This window comes from Euwallacea similis, chromosome 1, assembly GCF_039881205.1.
Source record: "Euwallacea similis isolate ESF13 chromosome 1, ESF131.1, whole genome shotgun sequence".
Classification (NCBI taxonomy): Eukaryota; Metazoa; Arthropoda; class Insecta; order Coleoptera; family Curculionidae; genus Euwallacea; species Euwallacea similis.
In genome coordinates, this window is record NC_089609.1 from 3,045,651 (window position 1) to 3,069,968 (window position 24,318).

General features: G+C 34.5%; 1 protein-coding gene across 2 annotated transcripts in view; it reads left to right on the plus strand.

Annotated features, from left to right (window-relative positions):
* LOC136419211 (calpain-9-like) overlaps positions 1–24,318 on the plus strand; it is a 66,159-nt gene that overhangs the window by 11,098 nt on the left and 30,743 nt on the right. Inside the window, exon 1 of one of the 2 annotated variants that reach the window (XM_066405430.1) lies at positions 10,944–11,094. The exons of the other annotated variant lie outside the window; for it this stretch is intronic. Within the exon in view, the coding sequence (XP_066261527.1) occupies positions 11,058–11,094 (37 nt within the window). The 5' untranslated portion in view covers positions 10,944–11,057. Of the gene's footprint in view, positions 1–10,943; positions 11,095–24,318 lie in introns of those variants that run through there. 2 annotated transcript variants of the gene reach the window in all.

Here is a 24,318-nt window from a genome sequence, read left to right on the forward strand (position 1 = left end):
GATGAACAGCATGGGGATCTCGGAAACGGTAATAGATACAAAATGGTTTAAATTGGGAAAAAGTTAGGCAATTTAAAGCAAATTAATAATCTGTTTTTATATCGACGAAATTCCGAATGGTTACGAAGATATCCGGAAAAAAACGAATTTGGCGGTTTTCGTTTTTTGCAAATAACTCTTATACGGTTATAGTTAGAGGAATAAAAGTTTTACATTATTAAAGCACTTTTTTGAGAACTGTTTAGCAGTGTTGCCAGTTTTCTTGTTACATCCTTACTTTCGGAGAAAAATGAGTAAACTTTTGATTTTCATATGGGCGTGATATCAATTGTTTATATTTTCAAAATCGTCATAAAATTCCCTTTTCAGCCATGCATTACATTTAATATTTTTCTCAGAAACTCTATGAGTTATAGCCATTAAAGCATTTTTTGATAAGTAGGCCATGATTTTGACTTATAGTAATGGTGCACATTAAATAAATGAATGCTGTGGAAACGTCAACATTTGATTCGATCCAAGTTTAGCCGCATTGTTGTTATTAAATACATAATTTGAAACAATTATTTTTTTAATTTTAGGGTGATACCAGTAATATATTTATACTTTTAAATAATGTTGACGTTTCCACAGCATTCATTTATTTAATGTGCACCATTACTATAAGTCAAAATCATGGCCTACTTATCAAAAAATGCTTTAATGGCTATAACTCATAGAGTTTCTGAGAAAAATATTAAATGTAATGCATGGCTGAAAAGGGAATTTTATGACGATTTTGAAAATATAAATAATTGATATCACGCCCATATGAAAATCAAAAGTTTACTCATTTTTCTCCGAAAGTAAGGATGTAACAAGAAAACTGGCAACACTGCTAAACAGTTCTCAAAAAAGTGCTTTAATAATGTAAAACTTTTATTCCTCTAACTATAACCGTATAAGAGTTATTTGCAAAAAACGAAAACCGCCAAATTCGTTTTTTTCCGGATATCTTCGTAACCATTCGGAATTTCGTCGATATAAAAACAGATTATTAATTTGCTTTAAATTGCCCAACTTTTTCCCAATTTAAACCATTTTGTATCTATTACCGTTTCCAAGATCCCCATGCTGTTCATCCTTATCTGGGACACCCTGTATATATAAATAATATACAGGGTTATTCACGTCATGTTACACAGAGTATTGCGGCTAAAGTATTTAATATTTCGAATTTTTCTTTTTTGCGATGTGTAGAACTCATATAGAGGTACATTCTAAAATTATTTTACTTTTATACAGGGGGTTGTAAATAAGTAAAAAATATCAAAGTTATGTTTTTTTAAATGGAACACTCAATATATTAGTACCGTTTTAGATTCCTTGAAAAAAATAAATGTAAGTTTGATTAAGGTTTACCTATCCTAAACCTTAAGGATTTTGAAATAATTGAGATTTTGTAAAAATGTAGTGCCAATTTAAAAACTTTGCTTTAAAGGAAGTTTAAATTGGAGTAAGCCGAAATTCACATTAAGCCTCAGACATGAAGCATATTTCATGCCATAGTCATGAAAATTTAGATATCTTATACAGTGTGTCCAAAAAATAAATTGAAAAATGTACTTACTTTGAAAGATATTAAGTTGCTTAATTTAAAGGGAACACCCTATATTTTATTACTCCAACTATCAGATTGAAATATTACCGATCGAAAACTATTATACTTTCCTATACCTAAATGTACAAGTTTTCCTTGAAAATTACGATTTTTAAAGAAAGTAGAAAATCCTATTACTTTTTGTATCAGTTGCCACGGTGACATCTAAAATGCCAATATAAAGAATCATATTTATGCATTCTTTTTTCCGATAATTCTTTATTTATGATATTTTCAATATTATTTGCGTAATAATATTGAAAATATCATAAATAAAGAATTATCGGAAAAAAGAATGCATAAATATGATTCTTTATATTGGCATTTTAGATGTACTTATTTACAACCCCCTGTATAAAAGTAAAATAATTTTAGAATGTATCTCTATATGAGTTCTACACATCGTAAAAAAGAAATATTCGAAATATTAAATACTTTAGCCGCAATATTTCGTGTAGCATGACGTGAATAACCCTGTATATAATATATATAAATTAATAATATATATAATTATTTGAAATAAATTTGTATCTCCGGAACTCACTACATTTTTTTTCATTAATAATCATTACTTGTCCTCAATTATAATTTCCCAGGTTTATGCGTATAAGTTAAGAATCACCCTGTATAAAAATTTCTCTTCAGTTCAAATTAAGCTCAAACACATGCTATTACGATAGTTAATTTCGATTTAGCCCGGAATCTTCACCGCCTTTTCCTTACACCTATCCGCTGCCTGCATTTGAATACAAAAGAATTTTTAATATTTTTTTGTAAAGTGAGTTTCGTAAAATTCTCTAGATGGACTACTTTCGCAAGAACTAGCGCTAACGACCAGTGATTATTCCTCCCAATTTCACGTACCAAGTATAACGACCTTCTTTAAACGTTCTATTTAGATGTTAAATCTCTTTCGAGATTGATGATTGATGTTCTTGATAAATGGATTCGGTCTACATATAGGTTTGACGTGTTATTTATTTTGTCTGTTTTTGGACTGAATATTCTAAGGCTTATTCTCGTAGAAGTCCGGAAAATCAACAGTGAAGGCGAATCTACATTGTAGCAATTTTTCAACCAGATAAAACCCAAAATTTAAGCGAATATTTCCCCACGTCAAAAAATCCATAAGAGAAATGCACTTATTGAAAATTTACATTGGAAATTTCACACTCGACTGATAATTCCGAAGCAATAATAGCTCTGCAGTCCGCTAAGCCCACACGAAACTGATAATTTTATTGTACAGAGATAATTAAACTGTAGATAACCTGCAGCCCCATTAAAGGTAACAGAAGTTATTTTGACATTTTGTGTTAATGCTTTGTCAGTGTCTTATCTAAAAATATTCTCTGTATTCTCTGTCTTGAATCATGGTGGAGTAATTATAAAAAATTCCCAGAAGAAATTAGCTCAGGGGCAGATTTTTGAGTCGAAGAAAGGTCTGGCGATTAATTGCCCCGCAGGGTTTAAACTTGTTCAATAAATGGTATTGGAAATGTGAGGGAGCTTAAAATTGCACTTAGTTATTGCTGAATTAAGATTCTCCCACAGTGAGCAGAGAAAATTAGTTCTGAGCAAAGGAACCTGCATAATTTCGCTATTCTCACTTTTCCGCATCAATTACCGATTCAACATTATTCTTTTTGGACTGGGGACCACTTAAAAACGCAGGCACGAGGCAAGTACCCGTAACATCGTCTTTATTTCCGCCCGTTGGTTCCATCGCTTTAATAAAATAAGAACTAACTCACCTGTTTATTGAGGAAGATCCTCCTACTTAAAAGTCTAAAAGAGGTATTTATTTTTGTGACCAAAGAAGCGCAACGTTATCGACGTTGCCAAATCGGCGAACAAGAGGAAGTCCTCTCGATGCCTTTAAACTAAAGCTATAAATATCAACAGATATTGCTCGATTGCCTGATTGATGAGTTTCATGGTAATTCTAGGGCCGCCGTAAAGTGAAGTTTTAATTAGTGCAAATTGATTAGGAGCGGGCCATTAATATGCGAAGAGAATCGATTTAATAGGTGTTGCTACGGCTTTGAAATTCTCGTGGATAATGCGGCAACGATGCACGTTTCTTTTGTTTCTTCCGTAGGCCACTTGAGCCATGTAGGTATCAAAGACAAAACCGTAAACAATACTAATTATATTGTTCGATTGTCGTGTTCAATGAGCGTGGTATACAGGAATATTCCCATTACGTATTGCCAACAACGGACGCATTCCTTCGGATGCAGTTTTGCATAATGATGCCGCTGCCAGATCGGATTTAATCAAGCACCCATAACGTTTATGATCAATTACGTAATAGTTGAATGTGTGTCTTGATTCCGTCGATTATGGCGCAGTATGATGTCCACGATCGAAGAATATGTTATTTGTGAGAATAATTCGCTATTTTCGGCAAAGAGCGAATGTTTCTGTTTTTTTACTGTTACCCATCGCCCTTCTCATGTTCTTCAGCATTTTTGAGCAAAAAAAGCTTTTCAACGTAACTGCAGCCACCTGTAATCTTGGTTTAAAAAAGTGAAATTGTGTTGTTCCTCAAAGGAAAGATGATATATATTTTTTTTTTTTTAGAAAAAAATTCTACTGAAAAACATCCATCAAGAACAGATTGTAGTTTATTTTACTTCAAGCAATTTGCGACGCATTTTTTAACGTGAAAATAATTGCAGACTTTCACCTTTTCCCGTGCATTTCAGCAATTTATAAATATTTCCTGAATCCTAAAATAGCAATAAATTCTACACAAAATTCTGGCCAACTTCCCCCATTCAACCGACTTTAATTTTTATATTTAAAACACGAAATTTGGTTTAGATTTACGCCTTACGACCCCATTACCACGTATTATAGCTAACTACAACCGCTATGGCTATGAGTGAGATGAGAGATGAAATGAAAATTGCCTTTTCAGGAAGAGTGCGGGAAAATGGATGTTTTCAGAAAGCTAAATCACAATCTTCACTTTATGTTCCCACTGATGGAATATCTATCGCAAGTGTCAATAACGTCAAATTCGATCCGCGGTAATCTATCGATTTGCAACGGTATCTTGACTAATTAAATTGCGACATATTATTATCAGGAAAAGCACATCAATTAGGAGTTGCTTTCACAAACTCATTATATTAGAGAGTTTTCGAAGCTCGCAGGAAGTTGCTCCGGTTAACGTTATTTGAAAACTTTGGCGTACTAAATGTGAGGTAACCTCTACCTAAAACGTAAGCTCTAGTATGTGTTCCTCCAAATGTATGTCAAATTTTGTCAGGCATACCTTTTATTTATTTTTAGGTTATTACAAGAGGGCCGCTTTTTATCCAGTAAAAATAGTTACTTTGCATTTAAAAAAATCATGAAAGAAATCGGTTTCCAGTAGAGGAATAGTCTGGTGTTTCTGCCGTTTTGTTAGTAGTACGTGATCAAGCTTACCTTTATCGTAATCGCAATCGTAACGAAACGTGACCGAAGAAAACCGTTTTCTGAGCTGTCAAATAACGGCTACGTTAACGCATGTAACGCATATAAAAACAAAATTGTAAGTTTTTGAAAACTCTTCATTAAGCCAAACGGAATTAGCGTTTCTGTTTTTGAGCTGAAATATATTCAAATAAATACAACTTTACCGGAGATGTTGGACTCATTATCACAACGTGAGCAGTTCGGAGGTACACCTGGAAACATAGGTTTGCCAGCACCATTGTAAGTGCATGGTCGCGGCTCCTAAAAAACGCTTTAAGTTGGAATTTTGACGGGAATGCTTTAACGTCTGTGGGTACGTGGGAACACAGCCATATTTTAAGCACCACGAAATGGTTTAAATAAATATAACTCCACAGAAGTTATGGGACATTATCACAACGTGAATAGCCCGAAGGCAAAATATGAGAACACAGGCTTGCTCATACGTGTGTTGTCCAGGTTTTTTCTCGAATTATTTACCACATTTATCTATTTCGTATAAATTAGAATTAATTTTTGTGGAATGTTCCGTAACCCTGGGCCGCGTCGGTCAGATTGTGTAGAAAATGGAAACTCGCCTATTGCCGCATTGGTCATAAATGTGTTTATTCAAATAATTTTACCATATGCCCCCAATTAACCGACGAAATTCCGGTTTGAAAGACCATTACAATTACGAGGCAACATTTTTTGTATAAATTAATTTAATTATTCCCGCGACAATAAAACGGTCCGGCCCCATCTAGATTCTAATATCGTTACAATGATCTAGGAAGATGAAAAAACAAGTTATAAACGAGTAAGACATAAATAGTTAATATCATTAATTCACTAGGATATTATCTGCCGGCGAGGATAAGCCCGAAATAATTTCGAGTCTACGGGGGGCTCAGGCAACAGACATGAAAAATTGATTTTAATTTCTACCGATGTAACGAACAGTTGATGTATTTATTGTTCGGTACGATTCTAATGGCTCGTTCATGCCGCAGAAAAAAAAACAATTTTATTTAAGTGTTGAATTTTTTCAGACGGAGTTGCCCCATCCGTCTCCTCGTAAACATCTCACGTATCTCGTACTTCATCATCGTAAATACGAGAGAAACTCGGCCGTATATTGTGTTACGTAAGGACCTTATGGCACTTAATGGCAAAATAACTAAAGTTTATGCGTGTTTCTGTCAAAATACGAAAGCTAACACTGTTCTAAGTCAGTTTGCGGGCCGGCGTTCTTGTCTTAATAAATTGTTCCCCGTTTTCCGCCCAGACCTTGTGCTCTTTACCTTTTCTTTATTATAATGGGTTTTTGAAAGCAGCGCCTAATTGCTTTCCTGGATAATATGCCGCGATTAAATTAGTCAGGATACCGCTGCAAATCGACTTCTTATCGAGTTTATGGGTGAAGGGTTTATCTCCGAATCAACACTGATCAGTGATTAGTAGCTGGATGGGCTTTAAGTGCCATTTTTAACTCGAAACCGGTTCTCTTGAAAACTGAAGGAGCGATTTTCGGCGGCTCAACACGTCCAATGATGAATGAAGTCATAAAGCGATTGATGCTTCGGATTTCGGCAATGCCAAACCCATGATCAAGTGCGAAACAATGCAAAAATATTGGGAAAATTCAAGATTTCCATGGCGATAGATGCTGTGTAACTTTTGAGAGAAAAAGAGAATCTGCTTATAGAAGAGCGGAATGAACGTTATGGTGAGCAGGAAAGAGAAGAACATTCGAGATCATCTTGAGCAGGAACAGGACCAGAATAGAGAACTTTAAAGATTAATGGACAGTCAGCGATAGTAAGAAAGTGGTGGCCACAGAAAGCGGGAATGAATTTTTTAAACAATAACTTGTTGAGATTTGTTAAGAAGAGGTACGTAAATTTGATTTCTGAAATGATTGAATGATGAAAAATGAAAAAAAGTGAATGGAAGTTGGTTCGGTGCGCATTGACTTACAAAAATCGCAGTGTTCACAAACACGAGTAATCCTAACAGTTCTCGGCAAGAGGAGCTTTTTAAAGTAAAAATGTCTTTAACTGATTATTCTTTTTTTGTTAAATTATTTTTACCTCTTAAAACCAACAAAAATTGTCCACTTCTCACCAAAAATTTATCAGGAAAATCTCCTGGAAAGTAACCAATTTCTTATTGGCATGCGGTAAACCTATTTTTCCGCACTCATTCAGAATTAAAATAAAATGCTCGTTTTTGCTCAAAAATGACAACTCAATACATCATTCAGCAAAATAAATCTTTGTTCCATTTTCTAAGTTTTTCGTTTAATTCAGTAACTAAACTGATGCTGTGACACGGAAGGAAAACGTTAGAGAGAGTTACATACGGAAAGTTCCTTTCTCGCCCTCAATTGCTTTTCCCAACGGTACCACTTTCCTCATTTTTTAGGTAAATTGTAGTTTCCTTGATTTACACCATTTTTAAAACTTTTTGAATTAGCTTCATAACAGCTTGATTCCGTTTTTATTTTAAATTGGTCGAAAGTCAATTCCTTGGCCAATATACACTTTCTTTCTCGACATTTAATACCACGCCACTGTACCGATTCAGAAGCACCAAAATTTTTTTTATTCAATAATTTACAATCCCATTTGTTCACACATTTGCAGTGCGTATTACCACGATATGTCGTCCGTAAAAATAACTTTTAAATCGTAAATAAGGGCCTTAACGTTAGGCTAGATTAACACCTTGTTGCTTTGTGTGTTCGGAATTGGTACGACCCACTCCCATCGAAATAAAATGCTTTGAATATAGCTTGTAACGCCACGTCTAGTCTTTAACGGATTAACTTCACTTAGGCGTATCGTTTTTAAAGTCTTTATGATGCAGTCCTAACAGTATATTAAGATACAAATTTTATCAGACAGCATGTGGATGCACAAGTTAGTTATATTTTAAATTGTCCAAAGTTAGATGGCAGCACCGCAGACAAATAGCTGACGTTTCTGCGCGCCATTGCCTTAAGTTTCCCATTTATACATGTTTTACACCCTAATCGTCCCGGATACGACGGAGTAAGAATAACCATAGCAGTGCGATAAAGTAGTCATAACCTTTCCGAATTGGAAAAGGCACATTCTATATGAAGTGAATAAATAATAGAAAAGTTGTGTTGCCTTACAAAATGGTACCGTTCATTTTCTCACGAGTTCAAATCAAAAACGCATCACGCAAACCCCCGGTTGATACTTGACACCTGTCAAGAGTATCGGTTAGTTCCCAGTTGGCCTTATCTATAGAACGGGTCTAAAGGTGTGTATCCGTATTACGGAAGAGCGCAGATTAAGACGATCTTGATCTATTATTTATTTATGAACAAGAGACTTGGAAGCACGCGATGCTTGCGTTTGTATGCTTTAAAAGCGGACGTTCTCCATGTGGAATTTAGATTTAGTGGAAATTAACCGTGATGTTGGTTAAGTGTAGGCTATCTGAAATATAATTGGCTGTTTACCTTCATCTTGATACTTTTAATTTCATATGATATGGCCTTGAACTAGCTTACTGATTATTATCATCTTTATAATTAGATTGCTCAGTCCATCAGGTGACTCCACTCATAAAAAAATGTTGAAAATTGGAGTGCCTTTAGAAGTGCCTCTAAAACAAAGGTGAATTTCCACGTGGAGTTGAGCGAAAGAATGAATCGGAGGTAGGTGGGGGTGGTAACTATAACACTCTATTATTTATCAAGGGACGTAATCCTTTAAATAGGACTTCAACTACACTGCACTGACTTGAATGGTTCAGTTATAGGTTATTTTTATTATTTCCAACTTTAAATAAGCCAAACGGTGATGAGAATCTACAGGCTGATTTTTTTTCTGGGATCACTATCCAAGAGTTTTTCGCCAAAAACTTTTACATTCCGGACTCCGGGCAGAAAAGTAAAAAATATGAGATAATACTACAAACGAAGTCATTTATTTTTTTGCTTTTTTTAATGTTCACTTTGATATCCTGTATTTTGGAAACCGTCCACTTTTGCACTACGATAAATTGAGTTAAATAGTCCTGTTTCCGCCTCAGAAATCCGTGATAGAATTTTGTACAAACCTTTTAGAGACACCCTATTTACATTCAATTTAGTAAAATAAATTTACTAAATATCTCAGTCCAGAAATTTATTTAAAAAAATAACTGCTTCTTCTAACATATGGTTGTTAGGGCTTGTAGCACACCGCAGATAAATTTTATTTAAAAATGGTTCTAACGCCGGAAAAAAAGTGTTTTTGGTGGAAAATTAGTTCGGGTCATAGGGAAATGACCGCAATAACGGTCCAAATTTGCAATAAAATATCGACAAAAGTTTAATAAAGTATCCCCAGTCAAAGTGTGATATTAGCTATAGGAGAATTTTCGTCGCATTTATAGTGTATTGTGTCAACATAAAGGTTCTTCAGGTTGTCGAAAAACAGGGTGTACAAACGAAAAAGAAAAATGTGCATTTGACCAAATTCTGCAATCACCTCAAAGAAGCCTTATGAAAATTGCATGCAAACTCAACATCAGCAAAACGTCTACACGTCGAATATTCAAATCAATTGGAAGTTAGCCATACCGTATTCAAGTTGGACTATGACTAAACGCTGCGGACAAACGTGCAAGAAAAATTTACTGCGGCCGCGTGTTGAGCTTAATTTACGAAGATTCGGAATTCTTGAAAAACATATGGTTTTCAGACGAGAGTCACGTTCACCTTAGCAGTTATATTAATCTACAAACAATCAGAGTCTTTTGATTTCAATGTCCTGATGTTATTGTAGAGAAACCACTCCATCATCTTCGAGTTACCGTTTGGTGCGCGATATCTGGTCATGGAATGATTGGTCCTTATTTCCTTGAAGACGATAATCAAAATCCACTTACTGTCAACCAAGAGCGTTACAGAGAGAAAATTATTATACCTTTTATGAGAGATATAAAGAACTTTTGCCGTGCACGAAATCTACAGGTGCGCATACAATGATTTCAATAAGATGATGCAACGAGTCATACATCTGCGCGCACCCTAGACTTACTCCGTCAGCATTTTGATAATAAAATAATTTTTAGAGAAATAGACTGCGAGTATCCTTCCCATTCATCTGATTTGACACCATTTGATACGTACATTTGGGGCCTATTGAAAGACAAAACATTTCACTCATCAAAATCCGCCTGTTTAGTGACTTAAAAAATTGATATGAAGCTTGTTTGCGTCGAAGTGGTGAACATTTTGAATATTTAAATTACAGAGATTAAAAAATAAATCTAATTTTTATTTTCGATACTATTTATTTTGGCGGATGTTGCATTTCAAGATTCCGGATGGAAATTCAACTTCTGAAGGTTCAATTGGAGGTACAGGGTGTTCCAAATAGGGCAAAACACCTTAATTTCAGTAGGTAATTCGTGTGAAATTAAGGTGGCAATTCTGGGATCTGAGTTCAGGTTGCAAAATTCAAAACTTCCCCACACGAGGAAGCAAATGAAACAATGGGGACATCAAAGCAACTTTTATGCCATGCACGTTTTCGATAATCGACACAAAAGGTGAATGAAATTAAAATTTTACAAAAAAAGCTGTTTATTAAAACATTAAAATTCAAAGTATTAATTATTTTAACCCTTAACACGAATCCTTGTGAATTGATCACTTTCATTATCAATGCTTGATGTGCTAACGTGCACACGATACAATGATTGTCACTCGTAATTTCCCTTTTTAAATTCTCTTGTAGTTCTTGCAGCTTATTCTTGACTGCGTGTCGTCTTCTTGCGTGTTTGCCATCAATTTAATGAAACATTTTTATAATTTAATTATTATTTGTTATTACGGACCGGCAAAATGGTTTCTCTGACGAAGGAAAGTCAGTAATTTCACTTAGTTGTTGGTAAATTGTGCCGAGTGAAGAAGTGTCGGAGAAGCGATACTAACAGGAGGATGAAAATTGACAGTTTGAGCGGGGAGGGGTCGATTTGTAAGTATTAGCGGAATACGTTATTTCTGCTTTTCAAAACCGTTCCTTTTCCTTTTTCCAGTACAATCTTAATAATGAATCATTATTGGGTGCGTTGAATGACTGTAAAGTGAGGCTTTTCGTTTTTTGTTTTTTTTTTTGAAAACAGACGGATAACAGGTTAATATAACACGCATATGGCTCATTATTTACCTAGCCATGTAATAATCTATAATGTCATCATCACTTCATTGCTGTTTCTTTACGGTTGTCATGGAAATGAATGTCAATGGAAACGTCATCGTTAAAGTTATGATTTAAGATGTGTTGTATTTTTTTGTTATTTTGCATATTTTGTTTGCATGTTTTAGGTAAGTTTAATGTAATTTGATATTTTAAATACTCATGAACCTCACATTTTAGGGCTCCCTGCGCTGTGCGTTTTGGAATTTAAATTAGGCGCCCGGGTCATAATAATGTCCTTCCTGATCTTGGTGTATAATATGTGACTTCTAATTTTGACAAAAGGTAGTTCAGGTTACTCAGTTAATAAATGAAACCAGTAACATGGGTGTCTCCACTTTAATCGATTCATGGCGCGTAATTTCGTCACCTGTGCAACAAAATTACATAAATCACTAATGAAACTCACTAGGAAATGTATGATTTCTACTCTCTGATCCCTACTTACTTGATATTTAAAAAACGTATGTGTTCAATAATGACAATGGTGTTGCCAGAATTTAGAAGAAGCGTAAACTGCTGTCTCTTCTGGACAATCTGAAGTTTTTAATGTGAAATGAAATGCGCGGGATGTTATTTCTTTTTTATGTTTTAACTATATGATGCACGTCCTATACCCATCTCCCAAGGTTTTTGAGATAATGATGCATAAGATTTTGAGTTTTTCGCTGTTAAGTGGCCGCTGGCTCCATAACGGTTTGAGATCAAGCAAATTGCGCTTCCCAATGTATCAGCTCTTCCAAAGCTATAACCTGACCGTGAAATCCTGTTTCTATCTTAAACTGTTATAGAGTTATATACAGGGTTATTCACCCAACCCGTTCATTAGAAGTTTACTAGGATCTAAAAGTGATACGAATTTAAAAATTTGGAGTTATGTTAAGATCGACATATACTATTTTTTTTAAATAGTTTCAACTTGCTGTCACTTCCGGTTTAACCGGAAATAGCTGTAACTTGCTTATTTCAAATGGAACCCCCAGTATATTATTTTATTTTTAGATTTTTCATAATATTTTAAGTACATTTTCTGTATAATGTCCTATACTTAGTTCTTACCGTTTTTGAGATATTTTACCTTGAATTAAAAATGTGCCTCTGTAATGGCCAATTTTAAAATTGCATATCTCCGCAGTTATTATAGACATAATCTCTATATTTTGCAGAATGTCAATACATAGTCTTAGGTTCACACTTTCACTATTTATATGGCTTAGTATTATATAGGGTGTCCAAAATTCAGCTCCTAACATTTGCATTTTTGAAGTTGCAAAAGTCGTTTTTTTTTTAAATGGGACACCCTATAACTTTAAGCAGTATCAAGTAGAAAATGTAATTCTCTATCGAACTGTATTAGGGCTACCTATACCTATTCCAAACCATTTTCGAGATAATTAAGTTTATGTGAAACTAATAGTAGATATTCATTCTGGTAAGTTTTTATTATTCGCGTAGTTGGCCGTGGAAAAGAAATAATGACAGTTGTTTGTTAATAATGACAGTTATTGTATGTTTTTGTTTTGCGGTGGCTGTTAGTAGCAAAATTAGAGTGAAACTTTGAATCAAAATTGAGAATATCAGCTTTTGTGTATTCTTCCATTTTGATTCAAAATTTCACTTTAATTTTGCTAACAGCCACCGAAAAACAAAAACGTACAATAACTGTCATTATTAACAAATAACTGTCATTATTTCTTTTCCACTGCCAACTACGCGAATAATAAAAACTTACCAGAATGAATATCTACTATTAGTTTCACATAAACTTAATTATCTCGAAAATGGTTTGGAATAGGTATAGGTAGCCCTAATACAGTTCGATAGAGAATTACATTTTCTACTTGATACTGCTTAAAGTTATAGGGTGTCCCATTTAAAAAATCGACTTTTGCAACTTCAAAAATACAAATGTTAGGAGCTGAATTTTGGACACCCTGTATAATACTAAGCCATATAAATAGTGAAAATGTGAACCTAAGACTATGTATTGACATTCTGCAAAATATAGAGATTATGTCTATAATAACTGCGGAGATATGCAATTTTAAAATTGGCCATTACAGAGGCACATTTTTAATTCAAGGTAAAATATCTCAAAAACGGTAAGAACTAAATATAGGACATTATACAGAAAATGTACTTAAAATATTATGAAGAATCTAAAAATAAAATAATATACTGGGGGTTCCATTTGAAAAAAGCAAGTTACAGCTATTTCCGGTTAAACCGGAAGTGACAGCAAGTTGAAACTATTTAAAAAAAATAATATATGTCGAACTTAACATAACTCCAAATTTTCAAATTCGTATCACTTTTAGATCCTAGTAAATTTCTAATGAACGGGTTGGGTGAATAACCCTGTATAGATAACAGATTTATCACTTAATTCTTTATTATCTCAAAAACTATTGGAGAGAGGTATAGCTTCATCAATAGATTCACCGACAAAACCCAAAAATATCTTATATTGAAATAAGAAAATTCTGGTATCTGTTAGAGGAAGCATGACGTAGAAATTTTGATATTTCCTTAAGCGATTTCTCGAACATTTAGGAGACATTCCATGTTTGGCTCCATGGCCATGGCCATATCCATAGAGCGCATTTCTCAACAACAAAAAAACTGTCTCAAATCACAAATAATTACTTCCTTCTGATAAATGAATTAAAGATTTCGTATCGATATAGAATAGAGACAGACAATCGCAATTTAACACTGATTCTGATTACATTGTGTAGAACAGGGAAAAGCATCTCGAAAATAGAAAAGAGAACGACTGCAATCTAATTAATAGATCGAGATTTATCTGATTCCTGTTGATTAGCCGTAAAGTTCATTAGGAAGTGAATGTGGAATTTCGCAATTGATTGTTCAAATCTAACGTTTTTGCAATCGCTTCTCAACTCACATCACACGAAATTCAAATTCATGGGCAATTCATTAGAAAATAGTCGTAAATTGCCGCTCAGTTTTGCCAAACAATGCTGCCTTTATTGAGTATTCAAGAAACGTAGATTTTTGTATGCATCCCATTGCTACTTTACTACTTCAATCCATTATCTTATTTTTGCCGTTTATTTTCCAAGAGTTATACAGGAATCTTGGGTAACGTTGACTTAGTAAAAATCGAGTAAAATTGAGTTTTTTGCGGTTTTTTTTTTCATCGCAATTTTCCAGTTTATGTCGTAACTGAAATCATGGTTTGCGTCAGCGAAGCGAAACTAATACCAAACTATTATTGTACCTAAATATCATATTTACAATATAAAGTTACATTTTCAAGTACGGACAATAGCTTTTTGTGATTGGTTAACGCAAATTTGCATGTTTTGCTACGTGACCGTGATATTCGTTTAAACGAAAATAGATTTTCGGAATAGACAACCACAAAACTTGGTTATCTTACTTGTAGTTCTGCAATATGTGTCCGGATGGGGTTGCCAAGAGGAAAAAGTTTTCGCTTATTTCAAAACAGTTGAATTTTTATTACATAGAAATATCGAAAAATAGGTTCATTTAGTTGAAAATTTTACCAAGTCTCAAAAATTAATTTTCGTATTTATGGCAACCATAATCAAGACTTTTGCTTAAGTTTTTATCACAATAATTCATCGCAAAAAGGAAACTACAAATAAAAAATTCGCTCGATCCATTCATCACCTTTTTGAACGCACAAGTCTTCAATGCAGTTCACTCTAACTTCTTCGAGCGGTAAAGGCGCCACAGCATCTATAATCTTCTCCTTCAAATCTTCTGCATTCGGAGAAAGATCACTTGCATAAACTATTTGTTTTAAACAGGCCCAAATGTAAAAATCTAACATGGCCAAATCGGGACTTCTCGATGGCCTATCGTCGACTGACTATTTTTATTGCACTAAAAAACGAATTTACAATGATCAGATTTGCAGCCTAACTGTTCACTGAAAATTACGAGGAAGAATGATAGTTTCAATGGTTGAGAGCAGTTTTATATGATGATCCTTTCACTCTGGGTTTTAATGGGCTCCATTTGTCTGTGGCGCCAGGCATCCTTACCCGTGGTAATATACATGTGTGCCTGTATGTGATGAGATAAAAGATGGGATAAAAAGCAGATGATCATAGGATAACACCCTAGGATGAAACACATGGTTACGCGACTCAGGAAAACGAAAATTCATTTTTGGTATTTGCAAAATTTTCAACGATAGTTCATTTAAATATTGCAGAAATTACTTATTACTGCAAGTCACATAAAAATTGGGTCAGAAATATACCTACGTTGCGATTATAGTGGTTCAAAATTTTGCTAAATGGTCAAAATCAAAACCACATTAATTATATATGTATATGTTTAATTTGACCAGAATCAGTGGTGTCAAATCCAGAAATATTATCGCTGCTACTATTATTGCTGGCTTGGATAATGAGGGGCTCTTTTCAGTCAATAAAATCAACTATGTTCCACATTCGTTCTTCTCCTTTTGGCACATGCTTTATTACATTTTGGCATGAAAAAGGCGCAACTTCCTTTAAAGCACAGTGAAATTTACGATTTATAAGATATTTTAACATTTTCAATATGTTGGACGGACAATTGGACATTTTATCAGGCATCTACACATTTTGTGCTGCTTTCTTGTGTGGCTATGGCCTTTTATGTGTGGCGATGACTAATTTCCTATAAATGGACCTATTTTTTCATATTTCTCACTAATGAAAAGGAAAATTCAAACCGTTTGAAGTGGTTCAGCTGTCTTGGAGCAAGCAAAAAGTTTCATGAAGAATACATTTTTCTGGTAGAATGAAAAATAAAAAAGTTTCTCTTGTTGAGAACCTCATCCGGGGACATGCTGTACATTAAGAAAAATCTGAATTTTATACATTTACAGCGAAAGGAAGCCAGTCAGAAGAAGCTGCTTCTGACTGTGCATGAAAATTGGCTTGTAAAAGTTTGGTGACCCCCCAATCTGGTAGAAAATCATTCTGCAAATGGCGGCTATAAAACAAATCGTATACAAACAGCATTCCGGACAGAACGGTTAAATAACAACCAGTCATTATCTTAGCAATAAAGTTGTTACATTTGCCGACGACCCGCAAAACAATCAGAGCAATTTTGCCTTGAGAGTGTACTCTTTATCTCCGAGCCAAATCAGATAATTGAAATTTTCAACCATACGAATATACAAATCGATTGTCTATTATTGGCCTAATTGCTCCACAGTAATGGTAATGGAAAATTGAGAAAGGAAAATTGGATGAGTTATAGAAAAGAATTTTTTCGCACAGTGCTGTAACTATTCAGATCGATGGAAGCTTGGAGCAGTAAATCGATGCAAATTTACCATTTATCTGTGATATTATTGCTTTCATTTTCTCTTCTTAGTTCCTTCATACAACAAACAATATTTATTTATACCATACACCATTAGGCCTTCCATGTCTGTTTTTTTTTTAATATTGAAAGGGGCCGATCGAATGCAGCAATAAACACGGGCATTCGACATTCGAGGCAACAATAGAAGCTAAACGGCTCTCCCATGAAGTCGGTTCCATCGCACCCACGCAGGTGCTTATTAGAGGATACCAGAGCTTAAAATTATGGTTTCGATTTCCTGTAGGCTACGCAGGACCGATCACGTGTCTTCGTAGCTTCGGGGTGTGGAGAAAGTCACTTCTGAGGCATTTTATGAAAGTGAAAAAAGATACATGAAACCGTCTGTGATGTGCAGTCGTATGCCCATCTTGAGTGAACAATATCCGCGAACGGCAATGCTGATTCAAATATGAAAAATATGAATTTTTAACTAATCCTGACTCACCTGAGGCAAGCGTCAGGAAATTTTTGATTTATGGACGAACCCGAATAAGGGTTATTTTGTAGAGAGAATGTAGCTTTTAAATCGATTCTGAGGTCCGATTCTGTATTCTGGGGAGTAGAACGTTTCCCAGGGAATCGCATTAAACTTGTATATGGCGACGCTGTAGTGATGGGATATTTTTACGTTGATCTCCAGGAAATGTTTTGCTCCCCTGAGTGCAAAGTCGGGCCCCTGGCCTGACAGCGGCTTTAGAAAAACATTATCGGCAGTTTGCATGGACCACCACAGACCGAACCCGGAATGTGCCTTTGAGATCTTGTCTGGATTAACATTGAATACATTTATCGGAATTTATGACAAAACGAGCTGAGGCCGTAAATTTGCCCTTTCGCCAAGTAAAACACATCACTTACCTCCGATTAATACCGCTTAAAATCTTTTCCATTTTATTTTTGTGCGTTTCTTATATTTGAGATTTTCTGCTTCTACTGCCGCGTCTCCGTCAAATTTGCAGTGATTGGAAAGCTTTTCAGCGGCTAGGCCGTAAAAACGCCACTTTACAGCCTAGACGTTAAAAGTGACACTTTACAACCTGTTGTGTGTCATTAAAAAGTCACGTGTCCTGTCAATTGGGGGAAAAAAGTTAAAGTTATTCGTAAATGTAAATAAAACGGTGGTATCAAGTAAGCGTTTGATGACATCTTGCATGTGCACCTTAAGCGGCAATTTATTGGGTTTGTTCCACATGCAAATAAGTTGCGGGTACTGGCCGTGTGGTCTTAGGTTATTTATTACCTTAGGCGCTAGACAAGCGTCATTTTTCCCTATAGTGAGAAAAAGTCTCTATACTAAATTATACTGACAGGGAAGCCATTTTTCACGTCTAACCATTAGATTGCGTCGCGGCTCCAATCAAACCTATGGATGATGTATGGTGTGTTTATCGGAATTTTCGCGTATGTGTCAATAGGTTCTAACATTTAAATCATTTCTCAATTTCTTAATAAGGAATTCCAACGGCTTGGCACAACAATAATCCTTATTTGCAAAAACGGCTTTGCATGTCGTTCGAATTGGGACATCGGTTCTCCAAAAGGCATATAATAACTCCTCGATGTTGACATAGACTTTCGCTTGTTCAACTAAGTGTTTGCAAATACTGGACATGATTTGTTTTATCTTTTACACACACCGATTTCAGGTTAAGTATTTGAGCATTTCTATACGTAAATATGCTCACTTACTCTTTGTTCAGCGATGGGAACTTGCACGTGATCTCGATCTATCGCTCTCAATAATTTATTAATAAGCCGCCATCTGCTCGCATCCTCCATAGACGGACGGACATGGTGTCATATTTTTTGCCCGAGACGTGGAAAGCGTCTGCATTTCCTAGATTTCGCGTCCGTCATCGTAAATCTATCTATCAGGGACATGTCAAACAGAATCGCGTCCAACAAATGTCCATAAAGCGCTCTTTGTATGGAGAAACGTTGCATTTGTAAAATGTGAATAAAGTCCGTTTCGAATAAGCGAACGAAAATATGACAATATCGTTCAGAGATCTGCTGGTTCTTAATGGGAACGAAAGTCGAAGAGTTTGTTCCCACAAGAATTAAGATTGCTAATTGCAGTCTGTGCAATGCGTGCTAAAAAGATAAATTTTCGAGGTGGACAATTTTGACAGAGGATTCAGGTAATGACGGATACAAGACGGATAGTGTCAAACTGCGCTGCCCTGTCAAACGAGGGAAGATTCGCTCTGAGCAGGCACATGGTACTTAAATTTGATTAATAGTTGTGCGAAAGTGACGATGACAGCAACTACAAATAAGATAAAACAAAAAAATGCCGATTGTTGCATAACAGTGTTCGATACCACATTTGTTTTACAACATCGTAATAAAACTTAATTTGTTATGTGCGCCACTGACCTCGATTCGAGCCACTGTACTTTTTAGAGACAATACAACAAACTGCATTTATTAGTGAAATGTGACGGTTTATGCGTGGGAACATGACACATACAGGGTGTTCTAATTAAGAAAATCGCACTTTAGGTCGGTTTAGAATGTAAGCGCAAAACCATTGATATTGAACTACCTGGTACAAGGCAGACTCACCTGTACATTGGCGCATGCTGATTATCCACTAAATAACTAAGAAATAAAAATTCTTCTTTTCGCAATGATTTTCTATCTAAGAGACAACAATTGAATGGTGGAAATGCTAGAGAGCCTAAGTGCCATAATGAAAATTTCATGGAAATCTATATTAAAGAATTTGGCACATAGGCTCCCTAGCATTTCTACCATTTAATTCATTAATTCCTTTTTTTTTAATACAGGGTTTCTTAATACCGGAAATAACGTTGAAATATTTTGGGAGGTGATTCTAGTGATTGAAATAATAAAAAAGTTCTTATAGACATATCCCAAAAATTGCTTCTTAAAGGGGGGATAAAATTCCTTAAAGGGGGAATTCTGAAGATGGTTTTTTCGCCATATTTTTTAATCGGATTGTGTTAAAATTATGAAATTCGGTATTCTGTAATAAGTAGGAATAGAAAAAAGTGTTTTTACGTTAATAATTACAAATTTTAGTCAGGGATATCACATACAAGGGATCTCCGATGTAAATGTTGCCTTAACTTTTTTGTTTGTGACAATTTTTAATTTTTGAAATCAAATTACTAAAACGCCAATATTTTTAAGTAAAAAAGATCCTCTTATTTTATCTCGTTAGGATAGATCGTCTTCCAGAAAAATGGGTTTTTATGAACTGATGCACAATTACATAGATATCGAAATGCATCTTAATAACATAGCAGGCATCCTTGAAATAGAAATATTTTTTTATTAGCCAGCAATAACAAGACTAATGTTATTAAGGATTTATCACTTATTTAAATTAAATGTTGGAAATGGTCTCCGTTTATCTTAATGGATCCTGTACTTCTTTTCTACATAGATTTCAATATCCATGTATTATAATTGAGCATCGATTTATAAAGACTCACATTTCCGGAAAAAGGTCTATTCTAACGAGATGAAATAACAGAGCTTTTTTTACTTAAAAATATTTGCGTTCTTTACGTTTTTATTTACGTTATATTATTGCGTTATTGAAAAATTAAGAAATGTTACAAACAAAAAAGTTAAAGCAGCATTTACGTAGGAGACTCCCTGTATGTGACGTCCCTGTCTAAACTCTGCAATTATTAACACAAAAAAAGTGTTTCCATTTCAATTTATTATAATATACTGAATTTCATAATTTAAGTGCAAACTATTTCGAAAAAATTGCGAAGAAACCATCTTTAGGGTTCCTCCTCTAAGCGGTTTTAGTCCGCTTTAAGAAGCGACTTTTGGGCTATGCTTATAAGAATTTTTTTCATTATTTTAATCTCTAGAATCACTTCCCAAAATATTTCAACGGTATTTCCAGATACCTTGTATAATTAAAATTGTATAACATTCGCGACTTAAACCTGTTCACCCATTCGAAAGAGTTAGGCCACTGACTGCAGCAATTGACTTATTGTATTTAAACTAGTTAAATGATTAAGATCCTTCTTAATTACCCACCTAATTGCCAACTGAAATCAAGTATATGCTAGATTCCGCATTATACTAATTAAAGAAAACTGAACTTCACTAGGTATCCAAACAAATTCTTTCTTTGATGTTGAGGTCTGCACGAGGACGCACCAAGGAGCAATTGCGCCTTATGTAAAAATTCGCTTATGTATTATGCAAAAAAGTTTGGCGTCTTGAATTTAATTCTAAATGTGGACGGGACAGCTTGAGCCTAAACGCATACAAATCTAAAACGATGTTTTATTAAACTATCACTTAATTCAGTTACAGGTAGCGTTATCCATAATGGTTTGTCCGACGTATTTATTACATTATAAGAAATAAGAAGTACATAATAAGGACGTGGCTACCGTGACATTTGCAGCACCGTAAAGCTTACGGAATTCATATTATTTCCCAATGAAAGATTTATTTCTGCACGCGATCCGATCGCATCACGTGATAGAATGTTCCTTCTAAAAATGGCCAACGGTATTCTGATGATGTTATAATTTGTGTCTCATGCGTCTGAATAACTACGTCCGGAGGTTTTAGTATGAATCGAACTAAATGGTTTTTCATATACATTTTTGCCCCTCCGCATCCTGCATTATTGCAGAGCGGAATTGCGCGCTTTTGGAAATTATAAAAGGGCAGCGTTGGAAAAAGTCGAAAGACTGAGAAAAATTGAAGGTGGCTTTGACGCTTACACAGGGTGATTCCAAAGTTGTGGAAATTTTTCAAAAAACTGGCGTTTTTTTCATTCGGCACTTTTCCGAAATATCAATAGTATACGGAGGAGTATACAGGGTGATTCACGTAACGGTTTCATTAGAAACTTTTGTACTTGTAACAAATCTAAATTTTTCATATTTGGGGGTTAAACTAATATAGATACCCTCCACGTTTTTAAAATATTTTGAAGGTCATATCACTTCCGGTTATACCGGAAGTTGAGGTCAACTTCCTTATTTCAAATGGAACACCCAGTATATTTTTGCATTTTTGGAATCTAGTGATTAAGCTGATTAAATTCTTATTAGATACTCCTATACCTAAACCTAACCGTTTTAAAGATATTTTGGTTTAAAAGAAAAATCTTTTCAAAACACCATTTCTATAAAATTTTAAATTCTCAGCTATTATTGAAGCTGGCTTTACGAAAATTTGCTGACATGTTAACTAGGTATGGTAGATTAGGTTAATGTGAAAAGTTTTTATAAATATCATACAGGGTATCCAAAAAAACACGTCATATTTAAAGAACTTTGGTGGCAAAAAAGTCGCTTATTTCAAATGAAACACCCCATATATTTTTATATCTCTAGAATCTAAATTAAATTCTGAATCGATTACTATTAGGCGTCCCTATACTTAAAATGAACGCTTTTGCTCTAATTTGCGATTTTTTAATATTGTACAATAATAATTGTAAGTATCTTAGTTGGCTTTGAAAAGAACATGGCTGCTTCCTGTAAAATGCGTTAATATAATTATCAATTTAATAAGTTCGCTCAGCAGTTTAACGCATGTTACAGGAAACAGCCCTGTATGTACAATTAATATTGTACAATTATTATCGTACAATGTTAAAAAATCGCAAATTAGAGCAAAAGCGTTAATTTTAGGTATAGGGATGCTTAATAGTAATCAATTCAGAATTAAATTTAGATTCTAGACATATAAAAATATATGGGGTGTTCCATTTAAAATAAACGACTTTTTTGCCATCAAAGTTCTTTAAATATGACGTGTTTTTTGGATACCCTGTATGATATTTATAAAAACTTTTCACATTAACCTAATCTACCATATCTAGTTAACATGTCAGCAAATTTTCATAAAGCCAACTTCAATAATAGCTGAGAATTTTAAATTTTATAGAAATGGTGTTTTAAAAAGATTATTTTTTTAAACCAAAATATATTTAAAACGGTTAGGTTTAGGTATAGGAATATCTAATAAGAATTTAATCAGCTTAATCACTAGATTCCAAAAATGCAAAAATATACTGGGTGTTCTATTTGAAATAAGGAAGTTGACCTCAACTTCCGGTATAACCGGAAGTGATATGACCTTCAAAATATTTTAAAAAAGTAGAGTGTATCTATATTAGTTTAACTCCCAAATATGAAAAATTTAGATTTGTTACAAGTACCAAAGTTTCTAATGAAACAGTTACGTGAATCACCCTGTATAGAGGAAGTACGGGGTGATAATGTTTTCTTTAAAAAACAAAAATGTGCGAATTTCTGAGCAGTTGCCTAAAATATTTGCTCAAAATTTTCTAGATGTTGATAGATGTAGGGCATACAAATTTTTTAATAGAAAAAAAAGAAAATTCAGATGCAGCAAGTGGACGCGTATCAGAAGGTCATTCAATGTTCTTGAGGAAAAAATGGTACCCTACTGCTTTTTAGAAAAAATGTTTCGAATTCTAAGTTAAAATGGAAAGAATGAAGCTCCTTCAGTTTTATATCGCGCGACGCGCTCTTTTTCCATTTTAAACCGTTTTGATACAAGCCACTAAACTCATCTAAATAAACTCCTATTTACACTTAAAATTTGAAATTTATGATTTTAACGAGAGAAGAGTTAATGAGTCAGATTACATTGGAATTTTCGCTACGTGTATTGACATTTTAGAAAAGTACCGCTGGAAAAAATGCTTATTTTCTGATGTCTCAATTGCAAGTAGAACGGGTCCCCCAAAGGAATCAGTCTTCGTCAGGAAGACTATCGATTTAGTTTAGTCTTTATGGAAATTCCCGAGATTTCGATCCTTTTGTAGATTTTCACGCATTACAACCATTTTCAACAATTTTACCGCATCATGTAAGCCAGATCTGATATTCTTCATAATATAAAACTCGCTGTCGGAAAATGGTAAACCATTGAAATTATAATGGTTCTACAACATGTGCGATAGCGCGGCAACTCGTTCAAAGCCCGCGGCAACTCAATGAAAATAGATTCTGCGACATGTATTTCACTATTTATTATGACGTCTCATGTCCGAAATGGCCCCAGCTCCGGCGAGATTAATTCAAATGCTCCGTTTTATATTCAAAATGGGGATGTTATGGGTTGGCTGATTAGTGTTCAGTTTACTTACTACGTGTATATGTTACTCCGGCTTAGTAAAAATCTTGGATCACGATGGAATTTTTTTTTTCTAACTGGCAATGACAGGTGGCACTGACAGGTGGCACTGACAGGTGGCGTTGACAGGTAGCACTGACAGGTGGCGTTGACAGTGGCGAAGTTGACATCAGAGCGAGGTTAGAAATTCGGAAACAGCAGGATTTATAGGGCATGGACCTATGACATCATTTTCCATTAAGAGACAGCAAGATTGTCAATGTTAATCCAAAATGTTGATTTTGTAAATCGATTTAAAACGTAAGGTTATTAATTTAATTTCCTCAGAAGATCATGTGGCTGATTGCTGAATTTTTCTACTGTTTCTAGATAGTTATTTCAATAAAAATATCCTTAAGTCTTTAACCGCAAGATCAGTACAGTTATTTATCGACTTTGGATCGACATTCCTACGGAGTTATAAAGTAATATTTTAACCTAGAAATCGTGTTGTGCCCGTGCCCTATTAGCGATGTA